The sequence below is a fragment of the Cavia porcellus genome, unplaced genomic scaffold (genome assembly GCF_034190915.1).
Source record: "Cavia porcellus strain 051 isolate PalLab524CR breed Dunkin Hartley unplaced genomic scaffold, mCavPor4.1 scaffold_27, whole genome shotgun sequence".
NCBI lineage: Eukaryota > Metazoa > Chordata > Mammalia > Rodentia > Caviidae > Cavia > Cavia porcellus.
Genome location: NW_026947510.1, coordinates 38,066,472 through 38,092,657, shown reverse-complemented (window position 1 = coordinate 38,092,657; position 26,186 = coordinate 38,066,472). Strand labels below are relative to the sequence as shown.

The 26,186-nt window shown below is 38.1% G+C and overlaps 2 protein-coding genes across 3 annotated transcripts in view; one reads left to right on the top strand and one right to left on the bottom strand.

Moving 5' to 3' along the window:
• The window catches only part of Dusp16 (dual specificity phosphatase 16), a 177,542-nt gene that overhangs the window by 37,713 nt on the left and 113,643 nt on the right, over positions 1 to 26,186 (top strand). The window lies entirely within an intron of this gene.
• Crebl2 (cAMP responsive element binding protein like 2) lies at positions 3,669 to 24,645 on the bottom strand. Of its 2 annotated transcripts, none has more exons than XM_023565295.2 (4): positions 24,363 to 24,645; positions 10,529 to 10,726; positions 9,000 to 9,188; positions 3,669 to 6,808 (listed from the first exon to the last, which is right to left on the bottom strand). In XM_023565295.2, exons 1-4 carry the CDS (start codon positions 24,375 to 24,377, stop codon positions 6,785 to 6,787), a joined length of 426 nt encoding a protein of 141 aa, XP_023421063.1. In that variant the 5' UTR covers positions 24,378 to 24,645; the 3' UTR covers positions 3,669 to 6,784. The 2 variants fall into 2 exon arrangements, with proteins under 2 accessions (XP_023421063.1, XP_005003867.1); XM_005003810.4 differs by having other exon boundaries at positions 9,044 to 9,188; positions 24,363 to 24,639.

Genomic DNA, 26,186 nt, shown 5'->3' with positions numbered 1-26,186 from the left:
GCAGACTGGGAATGTAGCTCAGTATAGAACATTTGCCTAGCATGCACAAGGCCCTATGTTTAATCTCTAGCATCTCAAAAATCAATAATAATAATAATAATAAAGAAGCTATAAACTATATGCAGTAGTGTTATCAGTTAGCTGATGGTTCTCTTGTTCAATTTAGACAGAAATCATGAATAGGCAAAGTATATCTCTTTTAGTGTTCCCAGCCCTAAGCATAGGATGCCCTCAGCTATCAGCTCCTAGTATTTGCTGCCCCCTATCACTCTCCTGGCAGCCAGAGCCAGCAGCTACTGACAGTCCTTGGAAACTTCTGGTGACTAGAAATGGCAGTTGCCAGCAATTCTCTAATATTCTCTGCTGCTAGGTACCTGCTAGGCAGCACTGCAGCTAGTCTGTCAGTGTTGTGAACCTGAACTACTGACTGCTTTGGGGGCCAACTAGCTGTTAATGTTCCAGTCTCTCTACTCAAGGTAGAAATCAAGTGGGAGAGTTGAGTGTGAGGGTGCACACCTATAATCCCAGCACTCAGAAGGCTGAGGCAGGAAGATTGCTGCAAGTTTGAGGTCAGTTTGAATTCAAAGTGAGATCTTGTCTCAAAAAAAAAAAAAAAAAAGAGCAAGAGAGAAGGAGGAGAAATAAAAAGGGGAAGGAGAAGAAAAAGAGGAAGAAGGAAGAGAAGGAAAAGGAGGAGAAGGAAGGGAAGAGGAAATCAAACAAGGAAAAAATAGGCCATTCACAATACACGATGTATGTACCATTGTTGTCTCCTGATTGTTGTGTTTTGAATTTTTTTTCTTTTTTTTTTCTCTGTGAAATAAAATGGATTTGAAAAAAGTAAAAATATATTTGCCATTCAAAGGAGACTTTGTTAGGTCTTGTGCTGTAGGGTGAGGGGGAGAGTGCATGAGTTGACCTGCCAAGAGTGAGGGGAGGCTGGTCCGAAGGTAGTGAGTTATCTCAATTGATTGTTCACAGTCAGTACAGATTGAACTCCTTGTTCTACTCTTTCCCCCCTTCTCACTACTGCACTTGACTAGTCTTAAAAAAAAAAAAAAGAGTGAGGGGAGTTTGCTTACATAGGAACAGAAGGCAGGTCTGTGCATGTACAATGTTAGGCTTTCTGTTTAGGCATGGTAGTGGGGGTGTCCTCACAGACCTGACTGAGGAAGGCTGCAGAAGGGCACTATCTAGACAGGCATGGGGTGGAGTCATCCGGGATGGACTTTTGACTAAAAGTTGTGCAGCCAAAGCAAATATGGTGTCTGATATAGCTGTAGCTGGCTGTGAGGTGTTTGGGGCAACTGTGGAAAAAAGTAACATGTACCTTTTGGAGCATGCGACTGAGGAGCTTAACTGTCTATTTGATTGATTTAGGAGCTGTCTAAGGGATTAGTAAAGCACATTTCTGGGTGGGTCTGGGTGGACCACAGAGGCAGGACTTTGGGTTCCATATCTGGTCCCTGGCCCCTTCCTCTGGCACTGGCTCATCTCTCTGCTTCCAGGAGGCCCTGAGTTGTACTGCTTACTTTGGTCAGGCCCTTCTGGCATACTGTTTCTGCCTTGCAGACAGGTAACTGTGGACTGAATCCTCTGAAAGTATGAGACAAATTCATCTTTTACTACTACTAAATTCACCTAGATTGGAATTTAGGGAGTTCTGCCAAAGACCAGTCATTTTTTACTTTACAACTCTTGGTTTATCCCATAGATAGCTAATTACACCACATCCATTGGTTGTGGGAGATAATGATAGCAGATGTTTATGTTAGTAAGCTTTTCATTACTGTGAGAAAATACCTCCCATAAACAACTTAAAAGAGGAAAGGTAATTTTGGTTCAGTTTCAGAAGTTTCAGTCCCTGGTCTTCTGGCTCCATTGCTTCTAATCTTGTAGCAAGAATCATACCACGAGGGTGTTGCAGAGGAAAACTGCTCACCTCATGACAGCCAGGAAGCAGAACAAAGGTGAAAGTCAAAATGGAAAAGGGTCAGACACCAGATATAACCCCCAAAGTTCATACCACTTTCTTCAAATAGGCTCCAAACCCTATTTCCATCACTTCCCAATATTGTCATCAAATTATGCTGTCCTCAGTGGATTAATCTGATGTCCTCATGATCCAGTCACCTCCGTAGACCTCACCTCTGAACACTGCTGCATAAGACATCAAGCCTTCAATACAAATGTCTTTACGGGATGCTTCATATTTAAACCATAGCTTCTTATCCATTTCTCCTGTGCTAATAGAACATTGATTTTGTTCAGGTGTGGAATGATTAGGCTCCTCCCTCTTGCCAGTGACTGCAGTAGGTATAGAGATAGCCACCTATTTTACAATGAGATGTAAAAATAAATTTGTTGAGGGTGTTTCTAGGGCAGGTTTTTTCCCCTGATAAAATGACATGTACAATGTAAGTACTTCTATGCCATTGCTGACTAAAGATACCCACCTACCATCTCTGAACATGGAACTGAGAAGAGATGTACGTAATTGGCTCTCCTTTAAGAAACCAGCAAAAGTCAACTGTGAAATACCATTGTTTTCTATATCCTCTTTCATAAAGGTACCCCTTGAGGGTTAATGATGTCAGCCATATATACCTTGCTACATGCCCTGCTTCCCTATTGGATCAGTATTAGTTAAGCAGCTATACCTGTAATCCTATGGGCTGACTATAGTTTGACATACCTTGTACTCACATTGTGATTTTGCTGTATAAATTACTCCTGACAAAGAGCCTTAGAGGCAACTTACTTCAGACTACTTCTGTCTCTTAGAAGCTATTCTTATTCTCCAATTAACCTTTCCTACTCTTAAAAAAAAAAAGGGTGTACCCCCTGGCTAAATGGAGGAATTAAGCACAGTACCCTCTTTGGGCAAATTTCAAAGGCCACCTCTTGAGTGTGAGCAGACCTGTGCCGCGCACTCACACCTTGATGAGCAGGTGGCACGTGCCTCTCCCTCCACACATGATTTGTTGAGAGGAATGTAAACTACATTTTAGGCCCATTTACCTCCTTAATCGGCTGCCTTTCTGCAGTGCACAATCAGCACAGCCTTATATGGCAATCCTGGCTCTGATTCATGACCAGTCTGTAGTTCAGTAAAACAAATGAAATAGGGGGAAAAAACCCAACTTACATAGCAGCCTGAAAACATACTTTATGCAGATAATTACAGGATAATATTGCCAGTTGGAAATTAGTTGTTCTTAAAATTAGCCTAATTAATATAAGGCTATTACAGCTAAAAAGAGCCTCTTACTTTACCATCCCAAGGATGGATATAATAACACAGCTAAAAAACCTTGGGAAATATGATATCTACAACATTACAGTCCCATTCACTAGCTAAATATATTTATCTCTAATGACTTAAATCCTCACCATAGTGAAACATAAACATAATGTGAATATTTAAATTTAATGTAGTTTGGTGCTATTTAACAAGCAATTTCTCCTAACTCCTTTGTAGCTTGCCAATTACTCTATAAAAGTTATTCTCTCCCTTTTTTACAGATGAAGACACAGGATTAAAATAATTCAAGGTGACTGAGAAAAGGGACCCAGATCTAATTCTTCTATCTATATTTATCTCCCTTTTTACTAGTGTAGGTTTATATATATATATACTTCAGTATTATAACACAGACAATTTGAGATGCCTCTGGTAAAGACATTTTATTTTTCATAAAAATATAATTGTACAATGCTCTTCAGAGAAAGAAAAGTTCTTTCAGTGCCCCCAAACATGTGGTTTAACAATCCTCCTTTAAAAAAAACAAAATATGTAACTAATATGCGACTAATTTCTTGTGAAAACAGCATTTATTTTTTTAAGTTTTATTTTTCTTTAACTAAAGGTAAATTCAGTTTAAACCTATATTTTCTGTAATAAATCAAATCAAATTTATCAGAATTCGATGATAACAAGATAAAATGCTAAATGGTGGTGCTAAGTCCTGTCAATTAGCTGGCAAACAATGATACGAATTTGCTGCAGAAAGAAAGTTCTGATTTAGATGTAGCAGAAAGATTGGTTAAAATAGAAAAAAATTTAAGCACTTCAACTGTATCCTAAAACTTAACCTGGTCAGATTTATTACATTCAGTTTCTCTAAAATATGGGAAGCTGATGCTAAAATAATAATATGAATGATCTAAATACACAAACATTTCCCTACCTCCTTGCTCCTTTCCTTTCTTTCTTCAGGGAAAAAAGGAAAAGAAAATCTGACTCAGAGGGTTCCCTCGGCCGGCAGGCAGGCAGCCTTGGTTTCTCTCACCACTTTGCTGTCATCACAGCTGAGCGAGGGCTCTAGCGTGCTGCTTGTGTCTTCGCTGCATGGGGTTAGCGCCAGCTGTCTTAGGGATATTCATTAACAGTCTTCAAAGTGGCCAAAGCGTTTAGTCAGTACCCAAAGCGATCATAACATTCTTTTGATTTGATCTACTCCAAAATACCAAGTAGGGGGCTGGGGATTTAGCTCAGCAGGCATAAGTGCCTGCCTTGCAAGCACACAGTCATGAGTTCAATCCCCGGTATCCAAAAAAAAAAACAAAAAAAAAAAAAAAAAATTACCAAGTAGGTTCAGGAATAAATATAAATAAATGGTAACTTATTTTCCCCGCAAAATTACATATCCTCTACCTGAGGACAAAGTCACTGTTCTGGTAAGGATGCTAGGGGAGGAGGGAAGAAGCTCAAATGACTCTGTAACTCAATTATAACCAGAGAAGAAATCCTTCAAGCACAATGGAGACATTCCATTGAAGAGCCACATGCATTTTGGAATGTTTGCTTTGAAAAGACCTCCTCTGGGGAATTCAAAAGGTACTGAACCAAAGCAACATAGCGTCAGTTGTCAGTCTGGTGGGAACTGTTTTGCAAAATAAAAATACAAAACTGAGTAGACAATAGGGCAAATACATGCCCAATTACAATTTAAATAGCTACACTTAAAACATTTAAATTCTGAATGCCTGAATATCAATAATTATGGTCCTAAGAAGACATTAATTAAATACGCTTAAACTCCCAATCTCTCAAAATTTCAAAAAATTCAACAAGCTGGGCTGGTGGTATATCAGTAGTCACACTGAGCTAGCCTGCAGATCTGAGTTTTCAGCCGAAGCACAAGAAGAGGTCTTCAGGAACTCAGACTATGGAGAGGCACCTAAGTCAAAAGCCTGGCCTGAGAGAAAGGGGGAAAAGTTCCTCTAATCTTAAACTATATGGTCCATCACATGTTCCACCTCACAGACAAGCTACAGTGCCTCCTCTTAAACTGCCAGTCTATGTATAACAAAATATATCTTGTTTGGAAGCTAAGTATTTGCTTCACTAGAGTGAAGAACAATTCTAATTTAGCAGCAACAGAGAACATGACTCCTCATTTAACTATGGGGAAGGGAAGAGAGTGACAACGCATCTCACTGGGAAAATGAAAATATTCCTAGGTCTATCTGTCCGTATCATATGAGCTTTGTTCCTCAACCATCAGTCTGCTTGGCGGTCAGGTAGATAGCAAATGCAGCTCTGCTGAGAACTACAAAGAACTATTTTGCCCTTCTACACCTCCCTGAGGCCTGCTAGCTGTGTACAACTCTAGTACCAATGCCGAGCTCCACAGTGGAGGCATGGGCTGAACCAGATGCACACCCACAGTGTGTTTCTTTTAGGTGTAGGACACATTCATAAGGAAACCCATATTCGGGAAGACATCAAGTATCTGCTAAGGGCTAGAGCCACTAAATCTGCCCACTGCTTTGCCCCTTTGTTTTGCTCTAGATCTCAAGGCAAAAACTCAATCTCAGCAGCAGCTAGTTTCATCCTATTTTCTTCAGAAAAATTCTCCAATCTAGTAAAGCACACAAGAAAATGTGTGTGAACATTCACTCCTGTCCTTCCCATACGCATATATAAATACACAATAGAAACACAATAGAAACACACACATATGTATACATATATTCTAGGCTGTCGATGTGATGTATGCTGTTGCAATGCCTGAAAGGTTACTTCTTGCTTAAGAACAAAATTTGATTAATTCTCCAAGTATGGATTTGGCCCTAGCAAACTTTTATAAATATAGTTTAATAAGAAGACAGCAACAAAAGTTTTACATAGAAGATATCTTAAGGGTTTTCTTGATGGATTTTGGTAATATACATTGTTTAAAACAGGCATTTCACTATGGATTAAAAAAATAGAAATGTACATATTTGTCAATACATATTCACAGCTTATGCTGGAATGGCTCACAGAAGAAATTGTGGTTCATGCAGAAAATAAACATTACTCAAGTAAATATAAAGAAATAATATTAGGTCCATAAAGGCTGAGAATTTACAGTCAGTAATCAGCCCATTTGGTTTCTCTTTGTAGGGCAGTCAAAAACATGAAAGGAGCAGACACTTAAACACATATACACATACAATTACATGAATTACACGTTAAGAATATAAATTAACCAATAAAGTTATGTGAAGTTAAGGTGCAAAAATACAATCTTTACCCATTTTTCTCTACTACTGTGCTTTCAAGCCTCACCACCTAGTATATGTCATGGATAGTAATACAGCATAGGTCTGAATGTAAAGTTTCTAAGTGCTGAAAGTTAAAGCAAGATCTTTTGTGACCTATGATTACACATTTTGGTACAAACTGCAGATTTATGGAGACAGCTACTGAGCAGTAGGTAGTACATCGTGCCAAGAAGCATAATAGTGCCTATTCATCCTTCATGGAAATAGAATATTGGCTTCAATCACTGTTTCATCCTTTGATATGATCTTCACCCTGAAACGATAAATTCACCATTGTAAGAATGCTTTGAAAGTCAACAAACGGGCTGGGGGTTTAGCTCAGCGGCATAAGCACCTGCCTTGCAAGCAGGCAGTCGTGAGTTCGATCCCTGGTACCGATAAAAAGGAAAAAGACAAAAAAAAAAAAAGAAAGTCAACAAAGTTTGGTTATTCTGTTTTTAAATATATGAATTAGGGAGGAGATAGTATCAATAGGAAGATTATTTTTAGATTAAGGTCCAATATTACTTCATCTAATAAAAATTATCAAAAAGCAAATTCCTTCAATTACATAAAAAAAATTTTTTTTTTTTTGGTCTTTTTCCTTTTTATTGGTACTGGGGATCGAACTCACGACTGCCTGCTTGCAAGGCAGGTGCTTATGCCGCTGAGCTAAATCCCCAGCCCAACATAAAAAATTTTAAAAGATGACATGTTGTTAACATTTTGTTAGAGCAGGGGAGAAAGAATGGCTATTATCAAGAAATCAACCAATAACAAAATGCTCATGGGGTGTAGGGCAAAAGGAGCCATTCTCTACTCTTGGTAGGAGTCTAGACTGGTGCAACCACGGTAGAAATCAGTGTGGAGATCCCTCATAAAACTAGGATTCGAGGTCCCATTTGACCCAGCTATTCCACTTCTTGATATCTTCCTGAAATAATTAAAAGCATCATACAATAGTGATATATGCACACCCATGTTTATAATGGCAGTTTGTAATAGCCAAATCTTGGAGACAGTCCCAATGCCCATCAACTAGTGAATCGATAAAGAAGATGTAGGCTTTTTTTATACAATAGAGTACTACTCTGCCACAAAGAAGGATAAGCTCAAGACATTTCTAGGTAAATGAATGCACCTTGAGACCATTGTCTTAAGTGAAATAAATTAAACACACATGTATAAATACTTGCTTTGTTTCTCTGGTGTGAGAAACCAAAAGTATAAATAAGGACCAAAATGTATAATAGGTATCATGAAACAGAAAGAAAATGTTCAAATTGGGAAGGGATAAAGGAGCGGGAAGGGGGAAAGGAAAGGAAGGAAAGAAAAAGAAAAAAAACAACAGGGGAAAAAATTAAAACAAAGCTTCTATAAATAAAGAGAAGGAGAGGTTGAAGGGAGGATAGGGGAATGGGGAAAAAAGAAACAAGTTATATCATGCATAGGTAGAAATTCTCTATGATGAATATGATCATTATATATATCTAAAATGTACCAATAAAATCTGATTGGAGGGAAAAAAAATTAGGACTGGAGGTGGGTAGCTCAATGGTAAAGAGTTTGCGTGGCCTGTGGCAACTATAGGTTTGATCCACACCATCATAAAAAAAAAAAATTCCCAGAGCAGACATTTCCTTCAGATTATTTCAAGTGCTCTGGAGTAATCACAATCGTGAGGAAAACACCTACCCTCTTCATTCTAAAATCTTGACAGTTTCTTCAACAAATGATGCCGGGACAACTGGATATACACATGTGTAATACATAGATCCTGAATTTACACCATAAAGAAAATATACTCCCAATGGATTAACAATCTAAACAAAAGAACAAAACCATAATTTTTTTTTTTTTTTTTTTTTTGGTATAGGGATCAAACTCACAACCTTGCACTTACCAGTCAGTCACTAAGCTAAATCCCTGGTCCAAGCCATAAATTTTTGGACAAAAAGTATAAAATGAGAATTATCCTTTTTTTTTTTCTTGTGGTACAGGAGATTGAGGCCAAGGCCTCACACATGCAAATTATGTTTTACCACTGAGCTATACTCCCAGCCCAAGGAATACAGTTCTTTAATACAATTATTGGAGTAAATATTTAAGATAAATGTAGGTGAAAGTACTTTGTAAGCTATCAAAAAAAATTCAAATAAAAGTTAGCATTTTTGTCTTTGATACCAGGGATTGAACACTAGACCTTGTGCTTATCAGGCAGGCCCTTATGCCGCTGAGCTAAATCTCCAGCCAAAAGTTAGTATTATTAACAACAACTAGATTAGTGCCATTCCCACTATTTAGTTTTTAAATTTCCATAAAATTTATCGGTTACTCTTTTCCAGAACTCATGTACAATATTTGGAATCTAGTATCATTTCATTTGCTTATAAGTGTATTACAAACAACATCAACAGCTAACTTTATTTAAAGACATACCAAGAAAATGTCAACAGAAACCCTACCTGGATACATCTCTTAAGCATAGCCTCCCACAGACTGTACTCACAGGAGTTGCTGTTAACATCTGGTTTCCCAGGTTTGCTGTGCCTGGTTGAGTTCTGTTGAGATTTGTTCTGCTCTTCTCCAGTAAGGAGAGCCTTAATTTCAGAAGGGATTTTTCCTTGGTCCATTGCCATGCACCACTGCTTGTACTGAAATATATAAAGTATATGTAAGTAAAAATGTTAATAGATTTCAGGAAACACTGGTAAAAATCCTGGACAGGACTAGAGTCCAGTGAGTGGGCTGCTGAGGATCGCACACATTGTGATATGACCTGTTAATCATGTAGGACTTGTATGAGATCTGCTGTCTTTCAGAAGGCTAGAAAAACTGCTGTTGAATCTTTTGTGATATAGTAAAGTTTTGGTCAGATTAAAAACAGTCCATTAATTAGATTTTACCTCATTTTTGTAAGTGTTACAGACAGTATTTTGTTTGTTACCAAAATAAAGACATTTTAATTTCCATTTTCTCTTTCACAAACATTCACTAAGCATCTACTAGGTAGTAGACATATATACTACTGTTAGGTGTATGATAGAGATACTGTACTATGGACACGGAAAAATACAAGATAAAGAACACCAAAGATTCTGCCAAGTGGCTTATACTGCAGAAAAGAAATCATTTATAGTTCTGGCACTTGGGAGGTTGAGGCAGGAGAATCACTGCAAGTTTGAGGCCAGCCTGGACTACATAGCAAGACTTTGTCTCAGAAAACAAAACAAAACAAAAACCAAAAAAAAGAAAGAAAGAAAAGAAAAAGAAATTTATGTCATAGGACAAATTCAACTAAAAACTCAGCTATGTATGTAGACGATATATGCACTATTCACATCCTTCTTTGTGTCTCCTCCCTTTATTTTCTTACTTTTTAAAACTTTGAGGTAATCTGTTTTAAAATGATTTGTAATGATCATGGTAATACCATCTCTTTTTTCTCCTATCTTTCACCTCCTTCCTGAGCCTCTAATAATGGGATTTTAATTGTTTTAGCTCTTTTTTATATTTCTCAGCCACAACCCAAAGTCTGAATGAACAAATTAATAAAACATGGAAAAAAAATAAGTTCATTTAAAGCAAATGGTATCATACCTTGGACAGTTACAGTACTGCTATGCTGCTTTCCTCACTACATTATGAACATCTTTTTGTCAGTCGGCACTGAGTGTGCACTGTGATTTTACTGACTAGAAAGAAGTGCAATTATATGAAGAGTATAATTTACTGAGTCATCTCCCATTGTTGCACTACCTGGGTTATTCTCCATTTCTTTTATCTTGAGACTTTGGTCAATGAAATAGTCATGCCCACTCTGATCCCAAGTTCTGCATGAAAATGTCTTTGCCTACATCCTGGCTAACAGATTAATATTCTTTCTGTTGTTTGCCTAAGTGGATGGCTGAAAGCTGATATCTTGATGTTTTAATGTGCATTTCTTTGCTAAATGGAGATTGATTTTTTTGATGCATTTACTGCAAGAATTTACCATTTCCAGTTCTTCTCTGAGGGCACATATGGCTCTTTCCCGACTAGATACCAACTCCTCCAAATACTGGTATCTCAGCTTTTTCCTGGCGCGGCATTCTCTTGCACTTTGCCGGCTCCTCTCAAGCTTTGCTTTCAAGTCAATTTTGGCTGGCTTCCGACCACGTTTGCCAGGCTTCTTTACTTTGCCTCCACCCACCTGCAGTAGGAGAGAAAAGGAGTTAATTTTTTCTCTTAGATTACTAGACAGTAAAGTGACTATTATGGCATGTTAGCAAAGTGAATATTTACAAATTATAAATCAGTGAAAGCACTGAACTAAGAAAGCATAAGCGTATCAAATGCCTTCTGGATGTTTGCTTTGCTTTTTTCCTGATTCCTGCAGTACTACCCTGATGACAGAAGACATATAATAAAGTTTCTATTATATATTTGATAATAAAGTTTGAATAGTTTAACAGTAAACTTCATAAATGATATGGAAATGAGTAATAAAAAACTAAAAAATCACCATAAATATTTGCTCATGAAGTCTTTTATTGCCTTGAGAAATAGTATACTAAGTAAAAAAAAAAAATCAATATTCAAAATTGTAACTTCATTATAGTCTCAATGTAAAACAGTACACAGAAGAAAGGAGGTTAAAAAGATCAGTGAGGAGCTCCCTCAAAGGTGTGATTATAAATAGCTTTTGTTGGGCTCGGGAGGTTTAATTCAGTAGTACAGCATTAGCCTAACATGCATGAAGCCCTATGCATGATTCCCTAGCACTGAAAAGTAAAATAAACCCACAACTTCTTAGTTAACTGCTGGGAGTTTCACTATGTTGCCCAGACTGGACTCGAACTCTTGAGCTCAAACAATCTTCCCACTTCAACCTCCTTCATAGCTAGGATTGCAGGCATGTGATTTTTTTTTTTTTTGGACCGGGAATTAAACTCATGACCTCGCGCTTGCCAGGCATACGCTGAGCTAAATCCCAGGCCCATGATTTTTAAATATTTACAGTTAGAAAAAATATATAACATGTATGTAAGATTGTTTATATATACACATTAATAAATATGTATTCTAAATAATTTAGCTATAAATTTTCTCCTCAGAGGTTTGTTGGGGTTTTTTGTCTTTTTTTTTTTTTTTTTTTTTTTTTGAGACAGGCTTTCACTATGCATTTCAGATTGGTCTTGGACTCACTTTGTAGCCTAGCCTGAGCTGCCTTGAACTCACAATGATTTTCCTGCCTTAGCCTCCCAAGTGCTGGGGTTCTAAGTGTGCACCACATCTGTCATCTCTTAAGACTTTCTGAACCCAAAGGAATACACAGGAAGTCCTTGAAATCTTCAAAGTAATTCTCTTCTGCCTTTCAAAGCCTGTAATTATAATCCTAGGCTGACTCAGTAGATTTCCGTGTGCCCCTAAGGGAGCCCCAAGAACATCCTCTCAGTATCTATTATTCATTTACCTGCCTGGACACAATATTAGGTGATTAGCAAAGTAGCTTAATCTTCCCCACTGTTTAGCTTTAAAATCTTCCCCCACTTTTTATATAAAATGTAAGTATAAAGATGATGAATTTTTAAACATGGGAATCTGTATTTATACATTAGGTAAATGTTTTCTAAAAAAGTTCCCCTGCAAAGAAGTACACTTATTTTAATAATAGGGCACATGCTTAGCATTTGTGAGGACCTTCATTCCATCTCCAGAACAACAAAAATCAGGGACAGCATATAGCTCAGTGGTACAGCAACTTGCCTAGCACACCATGAGGCCCAAGTTTCAATTCTCAGCACCGGAAAAACAAAAGTCAAACAATTATTAAAGGCAGGAGACAGAACTAATGAAACTTAAGTAATCCTAGTACTTGAGAGGCTCAGGCCAGAGGATCGTAAGTTCAAGACCAGTCTGGGCTACACAGTGAATCCACGAATGGCCTGAACTATATAGTAAAATTGTGTCTCAAAAACAAAACAAAACAACAAACCTTCAGAGAATACAAGTTTTATACTTTAAGTGTACCAACAGAAATACTGCTAAGACATAAAGGCATTTATAAATCAGAAGATGCAACTCTTGTTGTATGTAAGATGTAAGATAAATGTAAACATTACATATTCCAAACATGTACCAATAAAATAAATATTTAAAAATCATTAAAAAAAAAAAGCCAAGCATGGTGGTACATGCCTATAATCCCAGAACTTAGGAGGCTGAGGCAGAAGGATCTCTATGAGTTTGAGTTCAAGATGAGGTTAATGGCTAAGGAATATAAGCCAGCTGCACAGGCGTCTGCCTGGCAAGCACAAAGTCCTGAGTTGAATACCTAGTACCAAAAAAAAAAAAGCTGAACTATGTAGTGAGTGCAAGGCCAGCCTGAACTACATAGCGAGACCTTGTATATATGTATATAAAATATGTATATATATGAACTACAGTCATGCAAAGATTACATTTTCACATGTAAAGTGGCAAAGACTTAAGAAGTGATAATATAGTACCAGTATTGCAAGTGGACTATAAACTGTTACAATCAGTTATCTCTGGGCAGTACTTTGGCCACAGCTATCAAAATGACAAAAGCCCATATCATCTGTTTTAATAATAAAATTTTACCTCTAAGGATTTACACAGATACACTGGCACATGTGGAAGGTGACATATGTGCTTGTGCACTGCTGCATTACCTGTGAGAGCAAAAGGTTGAGAACATCCAAATAAGGGAGCCACTTGAATAAATTGTGGTGCATGGTTTGTAGAAAAAAAAATTTTTGAAAAGGGAGAAAAAGCAAAACTCAAATGCTAGTAAGTCACTGAAATAAACATGGAAATCTCCTCAGGTAACAAAACTTCAAGGGTCAATTTCATTTAGATAATAAAATTGACTTGTATTTGTTTGTTTAATAATTATTAATATATACCAACAATGCTAAGTATGCCTATAGAGATAAAATCATTACTAAGTATAATGGTTAGGTTAACAAAAAAAAGTCCAAATTTTCCTTCCTTCTTTGCCAGAGATTGATGAGCCCAAAGGCTCACACAGGCTAGATCAGTACACTATACTAAAAAACAAAAAACAAACAACAACAACAACAACAAAAATCTTTAAATATGAACCAGCCACATTTACCAAACCCGCTGCATCCAGCACTGTATAGGTGGCTGTGAGATGAGACAGATTCAGGCTGGGGTGGGTGGCAGGAGAACAGTGTCCTTTCTACCAGCATCTTATGAGCTAGCCGTTTTATTACTATCATCAAATAAGTTTCGACTTTTCAAAAAGCGTTTCCAGTCTGCATCATCATGTTTTTATTCCAATATAACAATATATTTGTCAGGAAAATTTTTCAGATTCAGTTATTGATAGCAATTGCAGGACGGTCTCATTAACCCAAATCTTACTAACTGAAAAATTTTAAATTATGCTTATATCTCATCAGTGGCATCACAGTATTTTGAAGTTACCCTGCATTAAATTTACTATTGCTACGGTTTTTCTAAAGCAATATATTAAATAAGCCTGGGAATGTGGCTCAGCAATAGAGCATTTGGCTAGAATACATGAGGCCCTGGGTTCAATACCTAGCACTACAAACAACAACAACAAGCCAATATATTATAATACAAACTCATGTCTATTGTGAAATAAATGGATAGGATAATTACAGCTATTCTGTATGCAGTAAAATAAGTCATCAGTCATACAATACTGTAATCCAATACCTCATGTATTGCTGTTTTTAATTAATTCAGGAGTGGCTGCTTTTGAAAGTCAGCAAAAGAACATAATGTACTTCACAGGCTTCTTTGATTTTTGAAACAAATCTAGCAGAGTCACAACAATCAAACAAAAGTTATAACCCTTTGTTTAGTTTTTACCATAGCAAAATATTTGAATTAGAACTATTTTATTCCTTTTTTAAATTAGAAAGGCATAGTAAATGAATCCAGGGTTTCTATGTGCCACCTCCTAATAAATTATATTTTTTTAAAAACCCATGCTTTTCTAGCTCAATTTTTCTTTAGGAATATAGTGAATTTTTTTTGCTTTTGGTGCCAGTTAAAGTCTGAGTTGTTTTGTTGTGGTTTTTGTTTGGTTTTGTGGGTGTATATTTTTTGAGAGAGAGAGAGTGTGTGTGTGTGTGTGTGTGTGTGTGTGTGTGTGTGTGTTTTCTTGAGACAGTCTTGCTACGTAGTTCAAACTGCCTTGGACTCACTATGTACCCCAAACCTGCCTTGGCCTCACAGTGATCCTTCTGTCTCAGCCTCCCAGGTGCTGGAATTACAGGCATGCATCACCATAGCTGGCTATTGCCAGTTAAAGTCTGATAAGTAGACCAGGTTTCAAGAAAGTCATGTGTATCAGAGGATTATTGTAAATCTTGAGTGTAAAAGTTATATAAGTGCACTCTATAAAGAAAAGAATATTATACAAACGTAGGTTAGTACACTAGATGCCTGAACACCTGAACTTTATGTGCTTCACAAGACACGAAGAATGAGAAAAGGACAGGGGAACCTAGAACCAGCAGCTAAAACTGAAATCAACTCCACAAACCCCTTAAATATCTCTGGGCTAAAAAACATTCCTCCTGATTCACAAAATTCTCACAAACTCATATGTAACCACATTGTCTCCTAGCCCCCTCCTATTTAATTTGTGAGGAAGCATTTTACTATGGCTCAGTGACAGTACTGACTTTTGTGCACCGATATAAAACTCTAAAGAAAACCAGGAAAGTAACTCAAATATTGAAATTTTTCTTGTTCTAATTGTATTTATTTCTGTTGACACAGAACCACATGAAAATTTAAGTAGCTAGCTTTAAAACAGTGTGCCTCTCGGCCTCCTATCCATTTTACTTCTTTTTCCACCCCAGAAGATATCTGTGAGCTGAGGACAGCAGGTGCTAAGGGAAACTCTCAGAGGACCCACCCACTACCCCCAAGCAAAGAAGCCTGCCAGCCTCTGCCTCTTTCTTACCTTCCTGAGAACTTCTTTCAGAAAGGAAGGACATGAAAGACCTCAGACTTCAGTAGAGCTTCTCCAATACTATCTTCATTACTATGTTAAAAATGCTAGAAGCTATTGATTATAAGCAAATGAAAATAAAGACACTAGTACTTTTCTGTTAAAAACCTGTTCATAACATTTTCTAAGACAAACTAAAACGAAATGTCATGACTTTTAGAAAGTAAACCCCTGAAAGTGTTATATAATTCTTAATATATAATAAAATGTACTGAATAAAAAGATAAGAAACTTTTCATTTGTTCACAATCATTGGATCAGAGAAGATTGTGATTACAATGCAAATCAGACGACTACTTTTTTTTTTTTTTTGTCTTTTTCGTTTTTATCAGTACCGAGGATCGAACTCACGACTGCCTGCTTGCAAGGCAGGCGCTTATGCCACTGAGCTAAATCCCCAGCCCCCAGAAGACTACTTTTAAAAAGCAAGATTGTGTTATGATTACGATCGCAAGAAAAAATTTTAAAAATATTTGGCATCTATCAAAGCAAAAGACAAGATACCAAAACTTACGGGATACAACAAAAGCACTGCTTAGAGTGAGGTGTGCCACCAATTTTAAAAAAGAAACTGACCACAGTGGCACATACCTATAACCCCTGTACTATGGAAGGCTGAGGCAAGAGGATCACAAATTTGAGCCCAGTTTGAGCAACTTAGTAACTTAGTAAGACCCTGTCTCAAATTAAAAAATAAAAGCCTACTGTGAAGGCAGAGGGAAAAAAAAAGAAAAAAAGACATTTTAAATCAATGCCCTAAGCTTCAGAAACTAGAAAAAGAAGACTGAGTTAAGCTCAGAGCAAGCAAGCAGAATGAAGGTAATAATAAATTTTAGAGCAGAGATAAACTAGAGAATGGAAAAACAACAGAGAAAATCAGTGAAGCCGAAAGTTCTACAAAATAATCAACAAATGCCAAGAATAGTGGACATGGCTATAATCCCAGAATTTAGAAGATTTCCATGAGTTTGAGGCTAGCCTGACAGCATAGCAAGCCTCTGTCTCAAAAACAATAAAAATCAAACTTGGTCAACCTTGAGAAAACTCAAAAACTTTAAAATCTGAACAAAATAGAGGCCATCACTACCAATCTTACAGAAATTTTTAAAAAAGGGTTACAAGGAAATATAAATGAAAAATGTCAAAAAGTTAGATAACCTACATAAAATGGGCAAATTCCTTTTCAAAGCAGAAAAATGCCAGTACTCTGAAAGGCTGAGGTAGGAGAGTTCCAAGTTTGAGCCCAACTTGGGAAACTGAGTGAATTAGCAAGACCTTGTCTCCAAAAAAATGTAAAAAGTCTGAGAATGTAGCTCAGTGCAAAAGCCTTTGGTTCAGTTCAACCCCCAGTACTGGGTATACGGGTGGGAGCGACCTCACCTCAAGAAGAAACAGAAAATCTGAATAGACCTATAACAACTATAAAGAGACTGAATTAAAGTCCAGGTTCAGATGATTTCACTGATGAATTCAATCAAACATTTAAAGAAACACTAATGTTTCACAAATTCTTCCAAGAAATGAAAGACATCATTTCCCAAGTGGTCCAATGAGATCAATATTTACCTAATAAAGAGAACCAAAGAAAATTACAGAACAATATGATTTATGCATATGTATGGAAAAATCCTTGATAAAACACTGGATGACTAAATTTAGCATCATAAAGACAATGTTATACTTTATAAATAAGAGGGAATTGTCATATGAATAAAGGTTGATTTAATATCTGGAAATTAGTGATAATACGCCATATGAACAGAAAAAAGGACTAAAGGAGCACACTCACTCATCTCAAAAGGCTCAAAAAAAAGAGTGCCTAATGGGTTTGGGACTTTTTCTTCAATAGACTTTATTTTTTATAGGCATTTTGGGTTACAGGAAAATTAAGCAGAAAGTACAGCTCCCATGTGCTACTTCTCCTCACCCTATTTCCTCCATTAACATTTTGATTACATAGTAATTTGTTAAAACTGATGAACTAAATTGATTTACTGTTAGTCACTGAAGTTCATAGTTTTATTAGGGTTCACTCTTGACATTCATTCTATGGGTTTTGCCAAATACACACTGTCATGTGTCCACCTCTGCAGAAATATACAGGATAGTTTCACTCTCCTTAAAATATTGTGCTGTATGCCAGATGTAGTGGTACATGCCTGTAATTCCAGCACGTGGGAGGCTGAGGCAGGAGGATCACCACAAATTTGAGGCCAGCCTGATTTACCCAGTGAGTTCAAGGCCAATCTAAATTACACAGACCTTGTCTTAAAAGAAGAAAAAAAGTCCTGTGCTCTGTATATTCCTCCCTCCCTCCCCTAGAACCATGACAACCATTGATGTTTTTACTATCTGAATAGTTTTTCCTTTTCCATCATGTCTATCGGTAGAATCATATAGTATGTGGTCTTTTCACTTGGCAGAATGTACCTAACACTCCTCCATGTCTTTCTGTGTGGTTACTCATTCTCTTTATTGCTGAATGGTATTCTATAGTATGGGTGTTTCATGGTTTGTTTGCAACTATCTCTTTTGGGATAATGAAAATGTTGGAGAATTAATGATGACTAGCACAACTCTGTGAACATACTAAAAAACAGAATTATATACATTGTGAAAGTAAATTTTATGAGTCATGAATTACCTTTTAGGAAAGCTGTGTTTGTTTGTTTGTTTAAGTGATTGCCTAGTATGCCTTAAAAAGCAAAAAGATCCAGGCATGTTGCCACATACCCATATTCCCAGACCTTGGAAGGACGGAGGCAGGGTGATCATAAGTTTGAGGCCAGCCTGGACTAAACAGCTAGAACTACAAATAAGACTTTGTCTAATAAAAAAATTTTCTTTTTAATGCCAAAAGAATAGAAGAATGGAAGACCGCATATGAGCCTGTAATCCCAGCTATTCAGGAAACTAAGGCAGCAGATTAAAAGCTAGCATGAACAAGTCAGGGAGACCCTGTTGACACATGACATGACATGACATGACATGACATGACATGACATGGGCTGAGTGTCCCTGGGTTCTACCCCAAACCAAAACAAAACCCCCAAAAAGATGACACAGAGGCTTAGGAGGACAGAATATTATGAAGGGGAAAAGCATAACAGTTCTAATTATGAGTCTCAAAAGGCTGGGAATTAAGATAAAATTACTAGATTTACCCAAGAAGGGACTTTCCAGTCATTCTAAGTTGAACTGTTATAGTCAAAGAAAGAAACCAGTCTGCAAAACCTGAAGATATTATAGGTGGCTCCCGTTTCACAGTGGACAGGTTTAACTTTCCCAGCAAGAGGAGACATGATTGCAGTTGCCTAGTCTTTAGGAATGAAACAAGGAAGCCTCCAGTATCCAGATTAAATCGTATTCTATGCTAAGGATTCTTGGGTCATTTTACATCCAGTTTGCGGGGGACAGAATAAAAACTTAAACTCAGGGCCATCTCATGCTGTGTTGTGGGAAAGCACTCGCTAGGAACAAGGTCTTCAGTGAGCCTGTCTCTGATGATCTCATACTATTCACACCACCTCCTAGGGTAAGTGCCATTATCCTCATCTTTTTGGGGGAAAGAGGAAAAACCATCCTTTATTCAACAGTTATTTATTGAATACCAAATTTGACCCAAATATAATAAAACTCTAGGAATATAATTATAAGAAGATGGGACCACTACTCTTAATGCATTCAGACTAGTGAAAAGAAGCAGACATAGAACAAACAGGAACACTGTAGAGTAATCATGGACATTTAGAAGAGTGCTGGGGGTGGAGGGATACATATGTATACACACATGTGTACATTTGTGTATGTGATCATTCCATTGATGACGCTTTAGTCTAGAGACTTTGAATGACAGAGAGTGACTAGAACCCAAGTCCTTAGATTTGCAACATAACAACTGGTCCAAATGTAACTTGCTAATATCAAGCATCTTACTCTCCTCCACATTCTCTCATAATCTGGAGAAGGCTTAAAATTGACAGATGCTTTCCACGCGTTGTGGCACTGATGCTATACAGTCACTCATTTCCTCCAACTCACTTTGATTTGAGGCACTCAATTAAGTGGAGAGGTGAGAATGTTCACTAACAGATACTTTCACTGAGCCACCCTGCTACTGCGACTCTCCATACCCATCCACTGAAGTCATGCTAGTACATTCCTTGATCAAATCTCTGATTTCTCTCTTCCTTTCCATTCCTACTACCTCCAAACAAGTGTGGGCCACTCACAAATGTATAATTTCACTTTTCCTAACTCTACTTCCCTATATTTTCTTCACTGAAAAAAGTAATACCTACTCAGGAGGATGAGGCAGGAGGCTTCCTGTGAATTCAAGGCCAGCCTGAACTACATAGTGAAACCCTGTCTCAAAAAGACAAAAAAAAAAGTCGTACCTGAGGGCTGAAGGTATAGCTCGGTACCAGAGCACAGGTTTAGCATATGTAAGCTCCTGGGTCTGATTCCCAATACTGCAAAATATCTAAACAGAATGCCAATTGAATAAATAATAAAATGAAAAATTAATGGCATTTTGAAATTGATTTAAATTGGTATCACAACCCAGAACAATTTATGTGAATTGTTTTAAGGATTATAAAATCTGAAAAGATATAAAATCTAAAAAATCAATTAAGAACTCTAATTACCATCTCTTTGTGCATATTTACACCCTAACACTCTAATTCTTACCGCAATTTGTAAGTTGCAGGTTGTTAAGTCCAAGGGTATTGCCATATTTACATGAAGTAGGTGGTACCAGCAGTTTCAGCCAAAACAGGAAAAAAGCAGGAGGGCTTGTTTCATCTTTCTTAAAAACACAAAGTGAAACGATACCTCCCACTGATTAAAAAGCAGAGCAGTGTACCTTGCTGCTGCTCTTTACCACTTTAAAGAAAAAAACAAAGCAAATAAAGGCCTCATTATTTGATGTTATGACTCCTGTAACTTCCTTCACGGCTACGGGTTAGGTGCTTTCTCTTATTTATCAGATCTTCAGAAAGTATCTAATCACTTCTTCCTGGTGCTAACCTTATTGCCAGTTTTGCCAGTCAGAAACAGAAAGCAGAGATGGTAGGCATCTCTACCCTGAGTTAACTCATACCACTCCTCTTTTAATGCACCCCGCCCCTTCTTTTTGAAAGCTAGAGCTAAGTATAATTTCATCTAATTGTAATATTACACATACTTTAGCAATGCCTGAAATGGTACAAATTCAGTTAGATAACTATATTGTCTCTGTTTCTTTCCCACCCAGGCCTTCTACAACTGATAGATTCTGCCCACTGCCCTATCTCTGCTGAAACTGCCTCTGCTGGCTAGGTAGACTGGTTAAGTATACACTATGCAAGTATTGACAAGGGTCTCAATATGTTGCTCAGGCTGGCCTTGAGTTCCTGGGCTCAGGCTATCCTCCTGACTCTGCTTCTGAGTACCTAGAGCTAGAACCAGGCGCTGCTCTACCCTTCTTCTTGCTAGAAGAATTTCTTTTTTCAAATCCAGTGGATATTTTCACTATTTATTTTACTTGATCTTTTCTGCATCTCACATTGCACCTCTCTATCCTTAAATACTTTTTTCCTCTCTCTCCTTTTCAGTTTATTTTGCTAAATTCTAGTCCTGTCTCCTTTGGTCATTTTAGATGTGGGGGAAGCTCAGTCTCATTTAGTCTTTTCTCTACATTGTTTGCCCTTGAGGAATTTTATACACATTGCATCAAATGTAACCTACATTGTAATAGTGTCTAACATGGTCTAAAGTCCAGGTCGTTTTTCTGAGCAATCTGACTTTTTCTGAAGGACCGAGAAAGGTCTCATATTAAGAACTCATTATGTAACCAAGTTCTTCTGAAATAGAGAGATATATATGTACATATATATATATATATATATATACTTTTATCACAATAATTCAACAAGGTCCTCAACCTATATGTAAACAAAGGAAATTATGAAGAGATTAAATAATATGGTCAGAATATTAATGAAAGGTAGAAATGAGATATGAACTCAGGTCATATGTCACAATGCATTTTTTCCTAACAGGACTATCTGCTTCTAGTCTTGATAGTCTTGACCCAGTTCACCCAAATATGGCCTCAAAAACACAAAAAAACACAAATTTGGTTTTGCCTCTGCTTTAAAACCTTTAACATCTATAGCCTTGGTTTTTAAATTCATTAAGAACATGAGTCGGGCCTGGGGATTTAGCTCAGCAGCATAAGCACCTGCCTTGCAAGCAGGCAGTCATGAGTTTGATCCCTGGTACCGATAAAAACGAAAATGACAAAAAAAAAAACATGAGTCACTCGCTGGGGAGCTGTTAAACTCAAAATTCCTGGGCTGCATCCTCAGCTTACTCTGATTTAGTACAGAGACTGACTCCAAAGTGTAACCTATTGCACCAGACATATCCTAATCTAGCTCCTGATATCTATCTTTCTGTCCTTGTCTTTAACCACATTAATACTCAAGGCTCAGTTCATAAATCACTGTCCTGCTGGAAATCCAAATCTAAACTGCTTTCTGTTTTTATAAGTAAAGTTTTACCAGAAAGTTTTACACAGTTATGTCCATTCATTGTGGTTGATCTCATAAACAGGAATCATGAAAGTTGAATAACTGCAACATAGATCATATGACCCACAAATATTTATCTGGACTTCTTTAGAAAGTTTGCTCTAGCTATACAAAATACTTATTTCCCTGTGCAATATGCTCATTTCTAATCCTCACCAAAGCCTGCAAAGAAGGTATTGGTATCATTTAACAGATATGGAAGGAGAGGCAGAGTTTGGTACTGTAAACCTATAATCCTAGCACTGGAGAGACTGAGGCAGAAACACTGCTGCAAGTCTAGGGCTGGCCAGGGCCAAATAGGGAATTTAAGGCTAGCCTCAACCATGTAGTGAAACCCTAGATCAAAAAAACAAAACAAACAAAAAGATAAGGAAGCGGAAGCTCCAAAAAGGTAAACAGCCTGGAATTTTCCTTCTCAATTAGCCTAACAGGACATCTATTCCAGTAAATCAGTATTTGATTCTGCTATTTAGTACTTTCCCAAGCCTTTCATTTTAGGTGCCCAATCTATCTTCCCTTGTTTTTTCCCATTTGCTAGTGTATATTTTCTCTGGCAGATTTGTTCAACTGGAGCACACTGATAAAGCTCACATACATCTGGGCAATCTCCTTCATGTCACCACTCTTCAAATCAATCACTACTATCCAGTAGTACTTTGTCCTCTATGAAGTACAATACTAAATGAGATTTTGTATCACTCTCAATACCATCTGCTAACTTTAGAAATAAACTCTATGTGATCTTAGAGGTAAGTAAATACTTCAAAAGCCTATCAGCTTCTCTTAGACTGAATTTGAGATTACTGACTTTTAAGAAAGCTGTTAAATGCTTCAGCGTTCTGAAAAGGATACAACTGAAAATTAAGTAGGGAATTTCAAGTTAAGAAAACTAAAAAATATGTTCTTTCAGCATCCTTAAACAGCTACAAATTACTATTTTCTGGGAAAGACAATGGGTTCAATATTTAATTTCAAAATTAACACGGAGATCTAGCTACCAAAGATTTTATGAAAAATTATTTTCTGGGAAACTTTGGGAACTCCCCCTTTCTGTTTTAGAAATACCAAGGGGTTTGCTACTTTACAAGCAATCAGGGCCTAATTCTAGAATACTGGACTGGGCTTTCCCTTCTGTCATTCTTCTTAGAGCCTTCTGCATGAAGACGAAGAGATAATGTGGACCAAAGCAGCACAGAGAAATCGGAAATTTTTCTGTTCTGAGGATGTATGAAACAAAAATTTGGCAGCAGCAAAACTTTACTGGTTAGGCAGAATTATAAAAGGACACCTAAACGAAGGGCAAAGTTCTCCCAAAGAGTATGCCAGAAACTATGGAAAAGTAGACTTTGAAAAGCCGAGGGGAGGTATGATTTCTACTTTAAAAATCGGCAAATTTTAAAAGTTTGATTCCTTAAGAAAGCCTAACTCTTTAACATCAGTAAGCAAGTCTCTGACTATCCTTATCTTCATGGGATAAAACTAAACATTAATGTAGGCAGATCTAAAAACAAAAATAGGCTATACATAGATCAGCTATATGAATTTGCCAATAATGCACACTATCTAGATGCACTGGACAAGAAAAGTGTGATAGAAATTAATATTAAGGTACATTAACAAGAAGAAATTCACCATTTTCCTTAGAGAAGGCTTTTAGAGGAGATTTAGGTTCAGCCTCTGGACAAATAACAACGGGAGCTTAGCAATGTTTCAACCAACCACAGGAAAATAGCTCAGAAGGGGAGTGAACAACTTATATGAATGGGGCATTGAGTGAGGAATCCCAAGAGAAAAGGAAATCGTCAAGGGGAACTGGACTGGTTCAAAGGTGCATTGGTTCAGGTCTGCAAAACTGGAGACGGCATGGGAAGAGAAGAAAGGGCACAAAGAAAAGGCACGATAGTTTCTTATCTCACTAGGCAGGTCAAGGACGAGGGTTTGTACTCCATAGGAAAGCTGGCAAACAGGGGTGCCCTAAGAGTGAAAATTTTCCAGAAGAGAGGCCCCTTTCAGGAAAAATGCAGCCCCGGTGTTTCCGGAGTTCGGGTTGGGTACCAACGGGCACTAACTGGGTAGGCGCAGGGATGTCTAGGGCAGGTGTTTCTTGGGTGTTGGCATGGACTTCACGCTGAGGCTCAGCGGTGGGACTAGCACTTAGCGACAAGCAGGCGGTGGCGGCGGCGGCGGCGGCGACGGCAGCTGCGCGTGCAAACCTCAAGACTTACCTTACTGTCATCCATCTCGGCAGACAGGCCGGCCCGGCCCGGCCCGGCCCGGCCCCCACCCCGGGAAGAAGGGGATAGGGTTCTGACTGCTGCCTCCTCTTGCCTAACAGTTAGCTTTCTGATGCCACAGTCACGGGGTCCGGGGACCGGTTCAGGAATGGCAGCACGGGCCCTGGAAGTGGCCCAAAACGCCTCCCTGCGCCGCTGCCGCCGCCGCCGCCTCCCTCTCCATGACAGTCTCTGGGGTGTTTACAGACGCCCTGGAGAACAGCCGAGACTGAAGAGGGCGGGAGTGCCTCACGCGGAATGGCCCAGTCGGCCGCCGTAGAACAGGTTCATTCTGGGGATTGTAGGCTTTTTTCCACACTTTCTGCGAAGGTGTGCGGAAAGAGAACTACAACGTCCAGATGGCCTCTGCTGGGGGTGTCGGTTTTTCTGTGGTCAGCAAGCGCTAGGAGGCGGGGCCAAGCGGGAGGCGAAACTGCGCTTTCCTTCCAGCGCCTGGTGTGATGTTTTGGTTTTGAGAGCCCTGACTTCAGAAGAGGGAGCGTAGGACTGTGATAGCAGCCCTTCCGTGGGACGCTGCGGAAACACTGAATCCAGGTGTTTTTGTTTTTTAATAAGAACATTAAGCTCTTGGGGGGAAATAATTTCGCAATTCCTCAGAATACTAAAGGGTTACCATATTACCATTCCTAGGGATATATCCAAGAGAAATGAAAGTTTAATGATGAAAAAACTTGTACAAAAATATTCTCTCTTAATAGTATGATTCATAATGGGCAAAAGTGGAAACAACTCAAATGTACATCAGCAGGGAATGGGACCAATTTTACATATACTGTAAAGGAATATTTGAGCGTTAGAAACACAGGAGGCTGAGGTGGGATGATCCCTTGGGTCCAGGAGTTTAAAACCAGTCTGAGTGGTACAGGAAGACTATGTCTCAAAAAACGTAAAGTACAGCTACACACTACCATGTGTTTAAACATTGAAAACAGTGTGTTAAGGAAGCAAAACACAAAAGACCACATACTGTATGATTCAGTTTATAAAGAAATGTTCAAAGTAAGCATGTAAATAGGGTCAAAGTCTATTAATGCTTAACAAGCTCTGAGGTTGAGGAATTGGGGTACATGGGGAGGATGACTGTTAATGGATACTTGTCCTGAGGTGGTTCGAAAATTGATTTGGGTGATGGTTGCACAACTGAAAGGCAGTTATTGATGTTGCTCCTGAAAAGCCTTGAGCTCATACTTTTTCAAAGATTCCTAGTGGGTTTTGCTAACTTTTACAAAATTCAGCTGAGATAGAGCTCCCAGATTTAGTAATAAATATACAGGACACTCAGGTTTATATTTTAAACAATAAACACCCATTTAGTAGACGTATATCCTGATGAAATATTTGAGAGATAGTTTTACTTAAAATATTATTTATTGTTCTCCTGAAAATCAAATGTGGTTGAGCATTCTTTTATCTGGCAACTCTAAACTGAGGAGGAGCAGTCACAGAGAAGTTGAATGGGCCTCTGTCCAGGGAACTAAAGCAGTCAGTGCCTCATGTGAACACCCCCCAAGCAGGTCATGGAGTTGGTGATATATCTGGCAGACTCAGGATGATTTTCAGACCCAACCAGGGCACTCACCCACCCCTAGCCTGCATTCATGGTGATGTGAAAGACTCTCAGCCCTGTCCTTTCTGAAGAAAGCGAGCATAAGCTATGTAAAACTACCTTCTATCCCAAGGCATGTCCTCCTCTGGGGTTCAGGGTGTCTTTAATTCACACCCCCTAGCCACTACTAAACCCAGCTCCTCAGACTG

Bases quoted from the DNA above. Each gene is read 5' to 3' on its own strand.
- Crebl2 (XM_023565295.2), bottom strand. The intron at 9,189-10,528 runs GTAAATTCTTGC...TATATATTTCAG, and splicing joins TCAGAGAAGAACTGGAAATG to TACAAGCAGTGGTGCATGGC. The intron at 6,809-8,999 runs GTAGGGTTTCTG...TTATCGTTTCAG, and splicing joins TGCTTAAGAGATGTATCCAG to GGTGAAGATCATATCAAAGG.